The sequence below is a fragment of the Epinephelus moara genome, chromosome 18 (assembly GCF_006386435.1).
Source record: "Epinephelus moara isolate mb chromosome 18, YSFRI_EMoa_1.0, whole genome shotgun sequence".
Lineage (NCBI taxonomy): Eukaryota > Metazoa > Chordata > Actinopteri > Perciformes > Serranidae > Epinephelus > Epinephelus moara.
The window spans coordinates 1442474-1458807 of record NC_065523.1 but is presented as its reverse complement, the minus strand read 5'-3'; the positions used below and the strand labels follow the sequence as shown (position 1 = coordinate 1458807).

General features: G+C 40.9%; 2 protein-coding genes across 7 annotated transcripts in view; one reads left to right on the top strand and one right to left on the bottom strand.

The window, feature by feature from the left end:
* LOC126406111 (uncharacterized) overlaps positions 1-5279 on the bottom strand; it is a 9519-nt gene extending 4240 nt beyond the window's left edge. The window contains exons 1-5 of one of the 4 annotated variants that reach the window (XM_050070294.1): positions 5177-5279; positions 4577-4682; positions 3372-4112; positions 2207-2425; positions 1289-1790 (exon numbers count right to left, since the gene is read on the bottom strand). In XM_050070294.1, coding sequence (XP_049926251.1) covers positions 1580-1790; positions 2207-2425; positions 3372-3865 — 924 coding nt within the window. In that variant the 5' untranslated portion in view covers positions 3866-4112; positions 4577-4682; positions 5177-5279 and the 3' untranslated portion in view covers positions 1289-1579. Of the gene's footprint in view, positions 1-1288; positions 1791-2206; positions 2426-3371; positions 4113-4576; positions 4683-5176 lie in introns of those variants that run through there. The other 3 variants (XM_050070292.1, XM_050070293.1, XM_050070291.1) reach the window with 3 other exon arrangements.
* Positions 1-16334, top strand: part of si:dkey-283b1.7 (von Willebrand factor C domain-containing protein 2-like) — a 73330-nt gene that overhangs the window by 38519 nt on the left and 18477 nt on the right. The gene's annotated exons all lie outside the window — the stretch shown is intronic.

The window sequence follows — 16334 nt, the reverse complement described above, 5'->3', positions numbered from 1 at the left end:
GGGCAAACACTTTTTCACACCACTGTATATATCCTCCAGTAATTGTTTACATATTCACAATGATTATGCAATTATTTTTTTTTGAATTGTCTGACTGTCAATCTGTATGTTTTGTAGGTTCAAGGAGGGACTTGCAACTCTGGATTTTCTCAATGCCCTGGAACAGCATCCTGCACTGTTCATGCCATTCATGTGCTACAGTGAGAACAAACTGACAGCTGATGCTTTGGAGAGCTTATTTCATGCGCAGCTCAGTCCGCCTGGTAGCACCATGCGTCAGGAGGAGACCAGAGCACTGAACTACTGGCGAGACTATCTGCTCTACGTTGAAGGTACTAATTGTTATTATAATTATAAGAAATATGCAGAATCATCACTGCAACTATCAGTGAGATATAAAGTAAGTTCTTACAGCTGATAGCTAATGTCTACACTGATTCAAAAGTAGCCATAAGAGAATAAGTTTCAGAAATAGCTGTCTGCCAAAATCTGATCTTAAAAACAAAAGCCTAATTTCTTCTTTGTCTTGGTTCCCTCCCTCTCTCCTCTCTCTCAGAAAAAGAGGCAAGCCTGTCGCTGGAAGACATCCTCATGTTTGGAACTGGGCTGAGGGAAGTTCCTTCTATGTCAATAAAGCCACAGCCACAAATAGCTTTCCAGAAGGGCTTGCGCTTTCCTGTGGCAAATGTGTGTGCCAATACAATCAAACTTCCAATTTCACACACACACCTATGAAGCTTTTCAAGAAGCCATGGATTTTGGCATACAAAACGCCCCTGGGTTTGGACTTCCTTAACTCTTGTGCCCTCCTTGACCATTATTTTGGTCATTTGAGTTGTATTTTCTGGATTCATTTTGGCTGTGATCATTCCCCAGCAGAGAGTAGAGATGGGTAGTTTTTGATCATTCCCCAGCAGAGAGTAGAGATGGGTAGTTTTTACTGAAGTTTGCATTGTTGTGAAATTGTGACTAGAACAACTTTCTACACTGTGATAATTTAAAAAAAAAAAAAAAAAAAAAAAAAACTATCGAGTGCCAAAATTTGATGCATTGACTTGACCACTTTTTTTTTTTTAAATCTCCCTGGAAACAAGGTTAATAAAGGGTATTCTCAATTCCATTTCCGTGCTGTTATTATATGTCCACGCACATACATTTTTTCATTGCTCTGATTTGTACATGTAAGTGCTTAATTTTTTCATTGCTCTGATTTGTACATGTAAGTGCTTACACATGCATTCCACATGTGCACATGAAATAATAACAAAATATAATATAAAAAAAGTCACATGCCTGCAAACAATGGCACTGAGTTTATTGCAGAGACTAAAAAGTGCCTATTTTTCCTTAAAGGTCATACATAAATGTGTTCTTAGGTCTGTGTTCTCCTTGCCCAACAACAACATAATCAGCTTTCCCATAACAATATTTATTGCAGATAACTGCAAAGTGCAAAACAAAAAAATGCTTGATACCGTTCTTACAGCATGAATATTCCCTGCATTTGGCAGATCAAGCTACCCAGTGGCAGAGGTAACAAAGGCAAGTACGCTGTAGGACCATGCAGGAATGGATGTTTCTAAAGTAAAGACATGTTTTTAAGTGATATATAATTTTGAACAGCAGTTGTCCAGTTGACTGGTGGAACCAGCCCACTCTGTCTCTCCAAGTCTGCAAAGTGAATCTGGAGATTGTCATCACCACATAGACTATGTTGAGCTGGCAGAATGCCATTAAACTGGTGAAGGGCTTCCTGGGGCACTGGGAATCCACACTCCCTTCCACCAAACCTAAGGGAAGTCAGAAATGAAAACATTGAATGAAATCATCACAAATTAAAATCATTTAAGCCTCCAATGGTAGGTCAAAAAATGCTGAGTAAGTATTTGAACTAAAACTACTACAATAAATCAGCTGTAATACATTTTAAACAAAGACCTTAAATTTCTAACAGAAATCAGCCACAGTTTGACAGCAGCTCTTTTAGTCAAATACAGTCATCATATTTGCTACTACCACAAGGCACCTTTTAGTATTGAAGCTGATGAATCAAACCTACATTGACAATGTAGGTTTGGTGTGGAATGGAGCTTGTGTTGTTTAATATATGAATTCCATTCTAATCACACATCTTTAAACTTACATGAGTGAAAATGCAATCTGATATTTACTGAACATGGTCACATCGCATGGGTTAAATACAAACCTGTGAGCGAGGTGGTACATGGCTTCTGGTTTGCCAGATGGACAACGAGATTGACGAACAGGTCGGATGGTGTGGTTGTTCCAAAGTTGTTTGTAGTCATCAAGCTCTTTCTGCAAGACGTCCAGGAAGACATACCGCAGTAAGCACTTCTGCTCATGAGTGCCGTTGAAAAGGTGCCTCTCTCTCAGGTCACTGAAGACTTCAATCCAGAACTGAGTCCTAATGGTGGAATGACAACATGCACAATGTTTTACCACAGTGCTGAACATTGTTCATATGGAAATGACTTCTAAAACAAATGCTTTCTAAAAGTATAAATTTAAACAACAAGCCTGGTTCTAATCCAGGAATTATGCATTGGTTCCATTCTTTGAGATTGTCTCCCTTCTAGTTTCTACAAACATTTTTCTAATATTAAATTGCTGATTTCTGCAACGATAACCTGACATAGCAGAATAGGAGCAAACACCTGGCCACAGGTGTTAAAAAAAAAATCTAATGAAAAATTATGTTGCTTACAGGCCAAATCCTGAAAGGACAGGTTCATGATTTTTAGGTCTGTCGGTCAGTTGCCAATATGAACAGTAAAACAGGTTTCAATTGCTGTAATCATTACAACTGTATAATACTGGCCATTAAGACATCCCTTCCAAATGTGATTCCGATGTAAGTGATGGGGGACAAAATCCACACCTAACTTCTGTAAAAAAAAAAAAAAAAAAACATTCCAAAGGTATCTTATGTTGATATGCAGTTTGAGCTAGACAAATCAAGTGTATATCTTCCAAAATTACAGTCTTTAGTATGTAATTCCCCATATATGTTACTATACCCCTGCCACTACTCAGGAAGGAAATGCTCTCTGGGGAGATGCAAAGAGGGAATTTTGTACTAAAAACACTAATTCTGGAACATACACACTTGATTTCATTAACTCAGAATGTCTTTTTGTACGGAAGAGTACCCCATACATTGGAGGCATGTGGTCTCTTTTGTGGCCAGTATGAACAGGAGAAATGATAGGAAAAAACAAACAAAAAAAACAATTCCTATTTTAATAGTATTCTTGTATTTAACTGTCTTTCTAGTGTTGAAAAAAACAAATACAGGACTGACTACATAGCAGCACACTTTTTTCTTGGAAAAGACCTTAAAAGGCATGTACCTTTGCTTTCTAAAAAAAGACCACCAACTCTCGATTCTTTGGTTTGCAGTTGAGGTACCATACATGTGACTGAGGGCTCCTGCAAAGTCATCAGTATGTTGCGATCTTAATGCACAGTGAATGGCTGCCATAGTGCCATTTTCAGTTCCACAGTCTGTGCGAAGGCGGGCTGGAAGTTGTCCAAACTCTGATAGGCACTGCATATAATGCTGCGCAATGATCCCTGGATCATTATTAGTGCTGCCACTCTTGAGCCACATAACTTTCCTCGAAAAGCCATCGATGCAGCCACTGATGGCAATACCGAAGGGTTTCAGTTTATCGTAGCCATCAACATGCCACACTTGGTTTGGCCCCGCTGTGATGTATCCTCTCCGGACAAACCTGCGTCGGGAGCGAAGTTGAACTCCAGATGGATCCAGTCTGGAAAGTGTATTTCTTACATCATCTCTTTTAACTGTCAGGTGATGCTTTTGTTGCAATGTCTGCCACATAGCTCTGTAACCTAACAGTTGACCTGAGCCACTCAGTTCATGGGCAACAGTTGCTTGCACAGTGGCAATGGGAGTATAGTCTGTCCTCCTAGTTAGGCCTGCTTCCTTTAGCCTCCTCTTTAAGGTTCTCAGACTCAGAACAATGTTGTGTTTTTTTCAAGAAAATCCAGGATAACCTCATATGTGTGGCCCTCTGAGAAGTACTTATGGATGAGCCCTGCCTCTGTGACTTCATCAGATACTGGTTCTGAAGGGAAAAGAGAACAGGGTCATTAGAAATGAAATTAGAGAAATCTAAAGAAAAAATAATAATAAAGAAAAAAACAGTGAACTGTTCATTTCATAAAAGTGTAGATATTTAATATGCTCAATGTGTGAACAACTCCAGCAGGAACAACAAAAGACAAACTTGAACTGGCATTTAATGCTCAAGAAGAAATTATCACATTGGACCAGGTGCATACAGGATATGCAGATCATGATTACCATACTTTTACCAAATATATAACATACAACATACACACATGCAATGTATTTGTGTTAAGTTCTGTATATCATGTGAAGTCACCTGGTTCAACTTGTTGATGTATTTGAGCTCAATTATATGTATATATAATTGTAAAATTATTTTCTACGCTACCCCATCATGCACAAACAAGACATTAAAACTCAAGTGCTAGTGAAATACTTGACTTTTAGGGAAGAGCATACCATCTTCTTGAAAAGGTGCCAAAAACTGAATGTTGCTGCCACAGGAGCCACAAAAACATCCAATATGTCCAGCCAATTGGATTCCACAATATGGACAATACATTACCTGGGGAAAGGGGAAAAGGAACAATATGAATGCTAAGTGTGGCTTAAAACATATTTACCCTGACTGCATTGGAATTCTAGAACAGCACTTATAAGAAACAGTCATGGGGACAGAGATATATTTCCTCTAACTGCATGCTAATATTAGGCCCAATCTTCCTTTATCTCCATAGGCAAGTTATCCAGTGTTAACCAGTGTTAGTAGCCTTCAATTTGCGGTTAGTTACTTTAAAGATCGTCAGTTATGTTTCAAAGTCATTTTATTAGCCATGTCAGCAAAACCCACTGGTAGTATAACTTGCTTGCCCCAGCTAACAGCGTGTTTCACACTATATACAGTCTATGGTTTCAAAATGAATTAACCGTGTGTATTTATTTTATCAGGTTATTAGAATTGGCAGGCTAATTACAAGCAAAAGGCTAACGATAGTTTAGCAGCAGATCAATAGGCTGAATCATGCGATCACAATGTTAAAATAAATAAAAAACACTTACTTTTTATCTCATTTTCCAACACCACTGACGGAAAGAGACGGTGACTGAGCTGTGACTCGAAATCCGCGTCAACAACAAGCCTGTCCGGACGTGTGCATCACATTTAAGTGTCCCCTGGAAACACTTCCATTGTGTTGCGGTCTATTTGCAGTGCGTTTTTGTAATGTGTTGTGGTCTTTGCAGCGCGTTTTTGTAATGTGTTGTGTTGTGGTCTTTGCATCGCTTTTTTCAATGTGTTGTGTTGTGGTCTTTGCATCGCTTTTTTCAATGTGTTGTGTTCTTTGCATCGCTTTTTTCAGTGTGTTGTGTTGTGGTCTTTGCAGCGCGTTTTCTAAATGCTGCGCACGTGTTGTCAAATTGATGAAAATGTTTTCTCAAATTTGCTTGTGTTTTGTGTTTTTGCATGTGTTTTCTTAAGTTGCAGTGCTGTGACCTTTCAGGGGCATTAAAATAAAGTAACTACATTAAAGTAGTTAGTGATTTGTGTTTGTTCAACCTGAAAAATATATAATTAATTGGAAATAAAAATTTGTGAAATTAACCCCCTCCCCCACCCCTTAGGAAACACATGAGACCATACCTGTTGAGGTGCTTTTATTTAAAAGCAATAAAAACTGAACAGGATTAATTAACAGTGTAGCTCAAGATTCAAAATATAACCAGTAAGGTCAATAAGATTCCTTATTAAACTTCTGTGCCTGTATACAGATAATAATTGTAGTAGTTAACTACATCAAGTTAAAGAACACATTCAGCAGTTTGTTATCATCAAGTACCTTAGAAATAGGCCAAAGCCGCTACATTTTCACATTTTCAAAATGAATGTCAAGCTATTGTAACTGTTGTTCAGTCTCCTTCAGTCTGCGTTGTGTTTTGTGAAGTATGGACGGACACTCTACGACTTTTGACCGTTTATTGCCTGAATACAGCATGACAATCCACTGGTCAGTCATGTAGGCACAGCACTGTTAAGGCACAGCTCTATAGAAAAGTTAGCAAATGTTAGCTTAGCTTAGGAGCTAAGGAATCTAACTACAGTATAAACACTGACAAAATATAGACAATTTGATACATTTAAGTGAGTACAATGCAGTCGCCACTTTCTGTAATATAGTCGGACATAATATCATGGTAGCTGTGTCACTGAATTACATTATTTTGACAGATTTAATGTAACGCTGTGCTTCATATAACCTACCATGGGCACAATCCTCTCATACTGGCACTGTGCCAACGTCCCAGCCAGAATTTATGGACTGAGGAGAGGCCCGCCAACCAATGGGAATTCATAATACAGGTACAAACTAAAATGTGATTGGGACAAGTGGAATCAAAAACAAACAGCAAAACTCCGTTACACTATCCTTAATGGCCCACAGTGAAGACACTTTGCAGCATTCTCAAAACAGGATACCATTGGGTGATTTTGATCTCACAATTGGTGCAATTACATGCATAACAAACTCTACATATGTAACAAATCGGAATACTAACTTAAGTACAGTTAAATATTAAACACTGTACAACTCATTAGAAATTTTTTAGAAAACACATCCCATTTTACAAATAAGTTCAAAATAACTAGTTTAGACAACTGCTCCAGGCAGCAAAACACCAGGGAGGAGCAATTACAGAATACTCCACTCCCAATGGATCACTGTCCAACCAAAACCACATCTCCAAATTTAGTGTGAAACTGAAAGACTTGAGAAATTCTCGAAGTTGTTAAGCCAAACAAACAGTTTAAAATGCCAATGAATCACCTGAAAAATACCATTGCCACAAAGCAGGTTGCTAGTGGTTTTACTGGACAACAACAGTATCAACCATTCAGACCAGGTTTGGTTCAGTGCAGACTCTGTTCAGTACAGACTTGGTTCAGTTCACACTCATTTCAAACTCTGTTCAGTGCAGAATCAGTTCATTGCAGAATCGGTTCAGTATAAACTCAGTGAAAACTCAGTTCAGTGATAACTCGGTTCAGAGCAGACTTGATTCAGTAAAAACTCAGTTCAAACTCGATTCAGTGCAGACTCAGTTCAGTTCAAACTCGATTCAGTGCAGACTCAGTTCAGTTCAAACTCAGTTCAGTACAAACTCAGTTCAAACTCTGTGAGGTGCAGACTCAGTTCAGGGAAAACTCGGTTCAGTGCAGACCAGGTTTGGTTCAGTTCAGACCATGTTCAGGTAAAGCTCAGTTCAGAAAACAACAAAACAATACAACAAATCAAAACAAATCCCCAGTCCCACTGCCATTTGTCACATGTGCCTCCTTTTACATGAACAGCTTGATTTTCAGTTGCTGTATTTTGGTGCTGACCTTGTGTCCATCCAGATTCATAAGGATTTTCTGCACCAACTCAAACATGTATTTCAGGTTGTCTGGGTAACTGAGATCTAGGGCATAAATTAGCCCAAACAGTAAGATGAAAGCCAGACACTTTCCACATTGGAGAGGACTCTCACACCTTCAATGACAACCCCCACGTAATCGGGCTCACCAAACTCATTTCTTCAGAATGTGTAAATGCCCATAACTGTGGTGACAATGTCATTCTCAGCATCCTCAGCTGCAGAGTGCTTAAAAACAGAAACATGCAACATTCATGTTACATACAATGCTTAACATCACTAATAGAAATCTACACATTCATTAATATTGTAGCTCATTCCATAACAGTGTGCTACTGGGGGAAGTAACTGGGGACACTGCTTTGCACTACACGGAAAACACTTAAACTTACCAGGTACTCCTTGAAGAAAGAGTTTTGATCCTCATTGAGGTAGACAACAAGGCTTTTGAGGACACGTTCCCTCCTGATGTTGATGTCGTCACACTAAAACACAGGCCATAAAGCAAGAGAATATTCAGTCCAATATGGGTGTAATGGAGTAAAAACAGAGAGCAAAACAGGTTGTGGAAGAGCAGTGTTCAAGGACAATTAAGTTTATATCTGAATATTTATCAAATATGTTTAAATGAACATCTATGTACAATAAAATGTTAAAATAACCTCCCCAAAGGATAACGATTGCATTTTCACTAACCACATCTTTTATTGCCAGGATGTTCTTTATCTTCTGTCCCTTCACTCCTCCTTTGTTCTGGAATATTTGGAGGAGCTTCTCTGAGAAGTGGTCCAGCTGGGCCAGGAACTTTGATTGCAGTGGCTCTGTGGTGATCTGCAAGAACTCATCATTCACCTTGAAAAAATACAAGGACAAAAAAGCCATTTATTTATTGTTTTACTCTCATATAAAGTCACAGGGCTATAACAAATTACAAATTTACATCCATTAATAACCATGGGCAAATAAAAACAGTCAACAACAGGGTTAGAAGTAACTAATTACATCTACTCACATTTCTGCAATTTAGTCCTTTTTTTTTTTTTTTTGGCATTTTGCCTTTAATGGACAGGACAGGTAAGTGTGACGGGGGGAATTTTGCCTTTAATGGACAGGACAGGTAAGTGTGACGGGGGGAGAGATAGAGGGGGGGTGACATGCAGTGAATGCCACAGGCTGGATTCGAACCCGGGCCGCTGCGGCAACAGCCTTGTACATGGGGCGCCTGCTTTACCCACTAAGCCACCAACGCCCCACAATTTAGTCATTGTTTACGGTACTACTTTGGAGTCGTATAAAGACTACAGATACTGAAATATTTTTAAATTATAAGTAAAGCTGATGGTACTAAGGCAAACGTACTTAGAGTACTCTGTACTTGTTAATTTTTGTTCACCTTAGCCCAGTGGTCAAGGTCACCACGCCAAACCTGAGAGTGTATTGCCACCTGTCAGACAGCCTTACTGGCTACAAAAATGTAACTGTTTTACAAGTTTTTTTTAACATGTACTCATTATTCAGTTATGAATTTAAAACTAATGCATATTTAAGTTTGAGTAAAAATACAAACTTTAAAATTTATGAAAGAGATGGACCCAAAATTTTATTTAATTGCAGTAATTTGAGTAGTAATTAGTTTCACCCCTGCATACACACCTACATGTGTACTTACTCCACTTTCCTGGAAGAGGGCAGGCCATCGGTCTTTGAAGTCTCCTATCATTGGCCTCTGGTCCACAATCTCCAGGCATCTGTGGGAGAAGGTCTTCTCCATTTTTGCTTTTATCACCACTTCATTGTCACGCTTTTTCAGCTCTGACAATGAAGCAATTCTCTCATTCTCCAAGCTTTCTGCAGTTTCACCTTTTGGGTGCAGAGGAATGTAGTTAACTTCAGCCTTTCGTGGTTTTTTTATGTTGGCTGCAGCTTTGCCCTGGCCTTCTCGTTTGTGCTTCAAGGAGTTTACACGGATTTCAGGATGTCCCAGTTTCCCAGTTCGATAGTGTTGCACTTTATACTTAAGTGACTGTTTCCAACCCCAAAAGCCTGTCTTGGTTCCAAGCTGTCCCAAACAAGGATGGGCTCTCGTCAAAGCTTCTGCAACCTCTTCACATTGGTAGTCTTTCCGGTATTTTGTGTACTTCATAATTTCTTGAGCTAGGCCATCAAGAATAACTCCTTTCAGCTTTAGGCCAGGGGTGAAGTATGTTCCATTTCTCTCAAACTCTGCATTCTTTTGCTGGAGTTCAAATTCAGCCTCGTAAGTGAACTTTGGGATGAAAAAAAACCCGAGGCCAGGAGGACAATCCTGAGAGCTAACTTCTGGGGATGAATGTGGGGTTGATGTGCACAGGGTGTCATCACTGCAGGATGAGGCTATGGATGAATTTGGGGTTTGGGGCATTGAGTTTTCAGAACGTGAGGTTTGATCTGGATCCACTGGGTGCAAGGTGATGTAGGGCTCCTCAGGTGCCAATATTGGGGGACATATTACCTTACATATTACAGCTAAGAATAGTTTGGGAGAAACCCAAGAGCATGGCGTAGGGCAGGGGGTGTCCTCATTCCTAAGGAGAAGGAGTCTGTAGACCTTAGCCAATTCCAGATGATTTCTCTATTGAATGTAGAGGGGAAGATTTTCTTCAGTGTAGTAGCGCAGAGATTAGCCAGCTACTTAGAAAGGAATAGCTTAATAGATACTATGGTGCAGAAGGCAGGAATAACAGGTTTTGCAGGGTGTTTAGAGCATACTAGCATGATCTGGCACCAGATTCAGGCAGCGAAGATTAAAAAAAAGGGACCTGCATGTAATATTTTTAGATCTTGCAAATGCGTTTGGTTCAGTACCACATAGCCGTATTCGCATTTGACTACTTCAAAGTGCCACAGGTAGTTGTTAACTTAGTGAAAGCATATTTTCAGGATGTTAGGTTGTGTCTAAGTACGGCAGGTTTCACAACAGGTTGGCAGAGGCTAGAAATAGGTATTATGGCAGGGTGTACAATTTCTCCATTAGCATTTACTATGGTTATGGAAGTAATCATCAGGGCTTCCAAGTGGGTGGTAGGTGGAGAGAGATGGCAGAACAGGGTGCATCTTCCACCAGTTAGGGCTTACATGGATGACATGACACTGGTGACCACAACAATGCCATGTACAAAGAGGCTATTAGAGAAGGTAAATAAGAACCTCAAGTGGGCCAGCATGAAGATCAAGCCTAGTAAGTCTAGAAGCATCTCAATATGTAGAGGGAAATTAAGTGATAGGAAGTTTGTCATAGATGAGGAAATCCTAACAATTAGGGAAAAGTCAGTAAAGAGCTTAGGTAGGTGGTACAATGTGGAGTTGAATGATGAGGAACAGGTGGTGAAATTTAGAAAAGATGTGGCTGCAGGATTAGATAGTATAGATAAATCAGAACTTCCAGGAAAGTTGAAGTTGTGGTGTTTGCAGTTTGGGCTATATCCTAGGTCAATGTGGCCACTCTCAGTTTATTAAATTCCAATATTCGTTGTGGAGATAATTGAAAGGTCGGTTAGCTCCTATATTAGGAAGTGGTTGGGCGCTCCTAGGTGCCTAAGTAGTGTTGCATTGTATGGAAAAGGGATACTTCAGCTGCCAGTATCTAGTTTAACAGAGGAATTTAAATGTACCAAGGTCAGGACAGAGCTCTTGTTATCTGGGAGTAAGGATGAGGTAGTTAGGAGTGTGGTTCCAAATCCAACCAAGGGGAGGAAGTGGAACCCAAGATTGGCAGTTCAGGAGGCAGAGGCAGCTCTTAGGCATGCAGAGATTGTAGGTAATGTTCAGTTTGGCCGGGGAGGCCTGGAGCTTGGCTCAGGCAAACCAATATGGAATAAAGCAGGTCCCAAAGATAAAAGAAAGCCGGTTGTGGAACAGATACGTAGACAGGAGGAGATATTAAGGGGTGCAAAGGTAGTGGCCAGGCTAAACTGGGACAGTGGTTGAATTGGGAAAGTGTAGAGAAGAGGAAGCTTAGTTGGAGGGACCTGTAGCATATGGAGGAGAATCGTATTAGATTCCTGGTAGGGGCTACATACGATGTGTTACCAACCCCCCAGAACCTAAAACTGTGGGTAAATGGGGACCCATCATGCCCATTGTGTTCAGGTACTGCAACCTTAAGGCATATTTTGTCAGGCTGTAAAGTTAGCTTGTCACAAGGCCGGTATACATGGCGACATAACCAGGTGTTGAAAAGTTTAGCTGCAGGCATCGAAGGGAAACGAAGACAGGCAAATTCAGAAGGTTTTAAGAATAGGAGTTTAGCAATTCAGTTTGTCCGTTAGAGGAAGAAATACAGAAGTGATAAGTTAGTAAGGAGGCAAGGGTGTGGTGTGATTGGGAAATGCAAGGGGAAAGCTTGTTCCCCAGGAAATAGTTTGTTCCAATCAGAGGCCTGACATAGTGTTGTGGTCAGTGAGTCAAAGGATAGTTTATTTCATTGAGCTGACAGTTCCTTGGGAAGACTCAGTGGAAGAAGCCTATGAAAGAAAAAAGCCTAGGTATGCAGAATTAAGATCAGAAGCTGAGCAGCGAGGGTAGAAATCTAGGATTTGTCCAGTGGAAGTGGGGTGTAGGAGATTCATAGCAAGATCAGCTGTCTCGCTCCTGGGGGAACTCGGAGTGCGGGGACAGAGTTTGAGGAAGACAAGGAAATGTCAGATGAAGCAGCTAGATCTAGTCAGTGGATTTCCTTGAGATCAGGTGGAGAGATCCACCAATCAGTCCTCTCAGGAGAAAATCCAGGAAGAGGAAGGTTATTGAAGTGTGGGAGTGGCCTATTTGAATCCCTTTTGTTTGAGACCATGCTGCAAGGTGAGTGTGTTTGCTGATCCTGTGAGTTTATCTTCTCTATCTCCTTTCACTTTAGCTTATATTGGAGTTATGCTATGTAGCGTGTGAAACAGAGTATGGTGAATGTGCTAGGAAAGGTAGTATCGGCACGGTCACTACCTGGAGCTTGCATAAACGGAGCCTGGGTTTGTTGAAGGTGGCAGTGCTGTTTGGGCTGAGAAAGCCCTGTGTAAGGCAAAGTAAAGGAGGTTATTGGGTTGATGCGGGGAGCAGTGAGAGCTGGCATTAGGGGAGTGTCTCTGGTTCGCCAGAGATCACTGTCTAGCCTCCTGGAGGTGTCGTGGGACCAACTAGACAAAACACTGGTGAAAGGAGATTCCCACCCGATGACCCCAAGGATGTGTTAGTTATCACTGCTCACTGGTCTGTATAGTTAAGCCTTGCCATAATAGCTTATCATTGGGCTTAGGAGGTTATTCACTGAGCGGTGATCCTTTCTCTAGAGAACAAACTTCTTGTGTTTATTTGAACTCACTGTGCTTTTGTTCTGAATTTCAGACACTGAAGTTAGGTTCATGAATGCATTGAAGTCAGCATCCATATATTGCAACCGAAAATCCTCTTTCAACTGGAAGAATGTCTTTATTGTTGTATGCAGTTCTTCCACTGTTGCTGGAATTCCAGAAACCAGAGGTATTTTGAGTCCGGACTCGTCACCAAATATGATCTGCAGAACAGCAGGAGCTGCCATTATGGAACACCTTTAATCTAGAGGAGAAACAAAGAAAAAGAAGCCAATAAATTTGTGTTCTACTTCAGGTGAAACAGAGCACTTCACTTTACAGCATGGTACTAGGATGGCAATAGTGGGTTAATAGATTAATAAAAATAGGGATAGATATGATAGTAATAACTAGCCCAAATCTAAGAATAACAACAAGGAAGCAAATTTAAATATGAAGAGGCCAACAATTTGTTGTTCAATATTTACTTATCTTCAGACAAAAAGTGTAGTAGATGTTTCTTTTACCTACTTGACAGTTTCGACGGTGACTCCAGTCTTCCTCAGAAGTGTCATCCGACGTGTTGCTGACATGTCATTTATCAGCTGGCCGGCCCAACAGACCTATCAGAATCTGTTGGGCCGGCCACACACCCCGCCATTGGATGGTCTCTGGAGGAGGGAATCCCAGGTATGCGAGAGGGTGTATGCCCCCTCATCCCAGTTGATGGTGCCGCTCGCCTGCTTCCTGATTTCTATTGCCTCTTTTATCCAACGTGAATTTATTGGTCTCTGATGTAATTATTTTGCCCTTGTCCCAGTCAGTAATATGATTATTTCCCCTGCAGTGATCTGTGATGGCTGATCCTCTTATCCATTTAAAACATGTCTCGGTGGTCTTTAAAACTTTATTTGTCGTTGTTGACCTGTTTACACGAGAATGGACACATTGAAAACGGAGGTCTTTTCCATTTCTCAGTTCCATGACTCCGCCCATCTGCGCAGTTAAATATGGACTGACTGGAGGATTATGATCACTCAAAATCAGCAAGGTGACACGCACAGAAACAGTGGTTAATACACAGCTACAGCGCTTCCCGCACATTTCTCTCCTGTTCTGGAAATCCACAAACAAGGGATTTTTGTGTAATTTCAGTGAGAAGCAAGGACTAATGCGCTGAACAACATTAGACAAATACGTTCACAGTAATCATCTTATTACCACACTGTAATGTTAAGTTCCACCAAATTTTTTAAAACAGAATTTAAAATTTGTAAGACCCTGACACACAGGCCTCAGATGGTTAAGTTTTAACAATGGCACTAACCTCTGACAATGATGAATCTCTTTAACATCACCATGGGCAAACCCCCAACCATATACTCAAAAAGGGGATATGGGTCTTCCAAGTTACCAAGCTCAGTGAGAACAACCTCTGTAGTGGTTGAGGAAGAAAGTTCAAATGCACCAAAATGCTCCCTATACCAGGCACATTCATCTTTTACAATAAAACACAACTGCTCCTTAAAGCCTCAGTGTGTAAAAATGGTGAGTAACAGTGACATCAGCGGTCAAATTCTAGATTGCAGCGATCACTCGCGCTCACTTGCTCACCCCTCCCGTCGGGTAAGTGACGGTGGCCTTGTAGGACAAAAAGCCTTGCGCAGACAGCAGAGATGGCATCATCACAAAAAGCCTTGCGCAGACAGCAGAGATGGCATCATCCAAGAGTTTTTCAAGTTTTTCAGGAGTATCTAGCAACGAGGTGAATATTTATTTAGGAATCTAAACCATGTTACGATATGTCATAGCTTACCAGTGAGATATAGGTTATCTGTGAGATATATGTTAGGAGTGTTTTATTTCTAATTGTTTTGGTAATATGAGCAAACATTAGCACAGTAATGCTAAAATAACACGTTTTATGTGATAGTCACGGCACAGTGCGGCAAATATAGGTTGGTACGATTATAATATATGCGTTTCCAGAGTGTTCTTCCACAGGACACAGGGAGATGAGGAAGAGGGAGAGGGAGAGGAGGAAGACCAGGGAGAGGAAGGGGGCGAGGGGGTAGAGGCGGTGCAGGAACGGCCAGGCGAAGAGGTGTGTCTCGGCTACCCAGAGGGAAGAGGAGGAGGAGAGGGTGGCAGCCTTCGCAGCAGCGCGAGAGGAATCAACAGATTAGGCTGTAGGCTAGGCTAACCATTTAGCTGTAGCTCTGGGATAACGTTAGCCAAGGCTAGGATAACGTTAGCACGTAAACGTAGCCGTCACTCGAACTTAGACGAGAGGGAAAAGTAGTTGCAAACATGAAGCCAAAATGATTTTAAAATATCAGATTGAATTACCTGTCTAGCAGAAAGCAGGCAACCTCCGCATCCCTTGTGAAATCCTTCTCCTTCAGGAGTTCTTTCCACCTGGAATAAGCAACGCCAATATTCACTCGCGTTTTGTCCCGTCCTCGCTTATCTGATCTTTTTCTTTTATTTGGTGGCGTGGTTTCCCTCTTACGGGGCAAAACATATGTGTGGTCCTCCATTTAAAGTGCGACAGAATCATAAAAGTACAAAGCAGGTTCACGCAGAAGCGCGCCAGATTGATCTTCACCTTAACCGTCTCCAGTGACGGCAAACACGAAACTAGGTAAACGCAAAAGGCGAAGCACGTATATCCCTTTCAGCCACTGTATTCAAATATGGTGACGCAAGAGGGCAGCCTCCCTGCCTGTGTATATATAGAGAAATCATTCTAAGCCTATGAGAAAGCTTCCATTTGTATGTGAATTGCATTACACTTTAGAGATATATGTTTATGAAAGCAATAGTTGATATTTGCTAATAAACAACCACGTAAATTACACACTGAGGCTTTAAGAATGCACAGTTGAATGATCTTATGGAATTTAGGCAGTCCATCTGCAGATCCATGTACAATATGCATCCCTTCACTGTATTGTATGCCACTGCAAGACACAATCTTTGCCAAATGAACATCAGTCATATCTGGGTATCTCTACTTCAGTACAGACACTACTACTTCATTAAGGACATCAACAGGCACAAGTGAGATATCTGTGACCTCTAAGGAGGACCTCTTGAGAATGGAGGAATGTGTGTAATAGGCAAGCATGAACTGATGTTTAGTAGCTAGTGAGCGAGGTATGTTCTTAAAGGGAAATTTCGGTTTATTTCAACCCGTCTCCTATCGTCCTAATTTGTTTCAAGTCACTAGTGACATAGAAATAATAGTTCGCATGTTAGCCGTTAGCCTAGATACAGCCGCAGCGTCAGACCTGTTCAAACGTAATTGAACGGGCATCCTTTCAAGTGCAAAGTTAGTCCACTAAACAAGCTTTTTCTCCACAAAGACCGCCTCATATCGTTAGGATAAATGTCAGAACATATAGAAAACGACATGTAAACGTGTTGTCTTACCTTACCGGTGTGGTGCCATGTTTGTTGTTTACCATTTAGCTAAGGCTGCAACC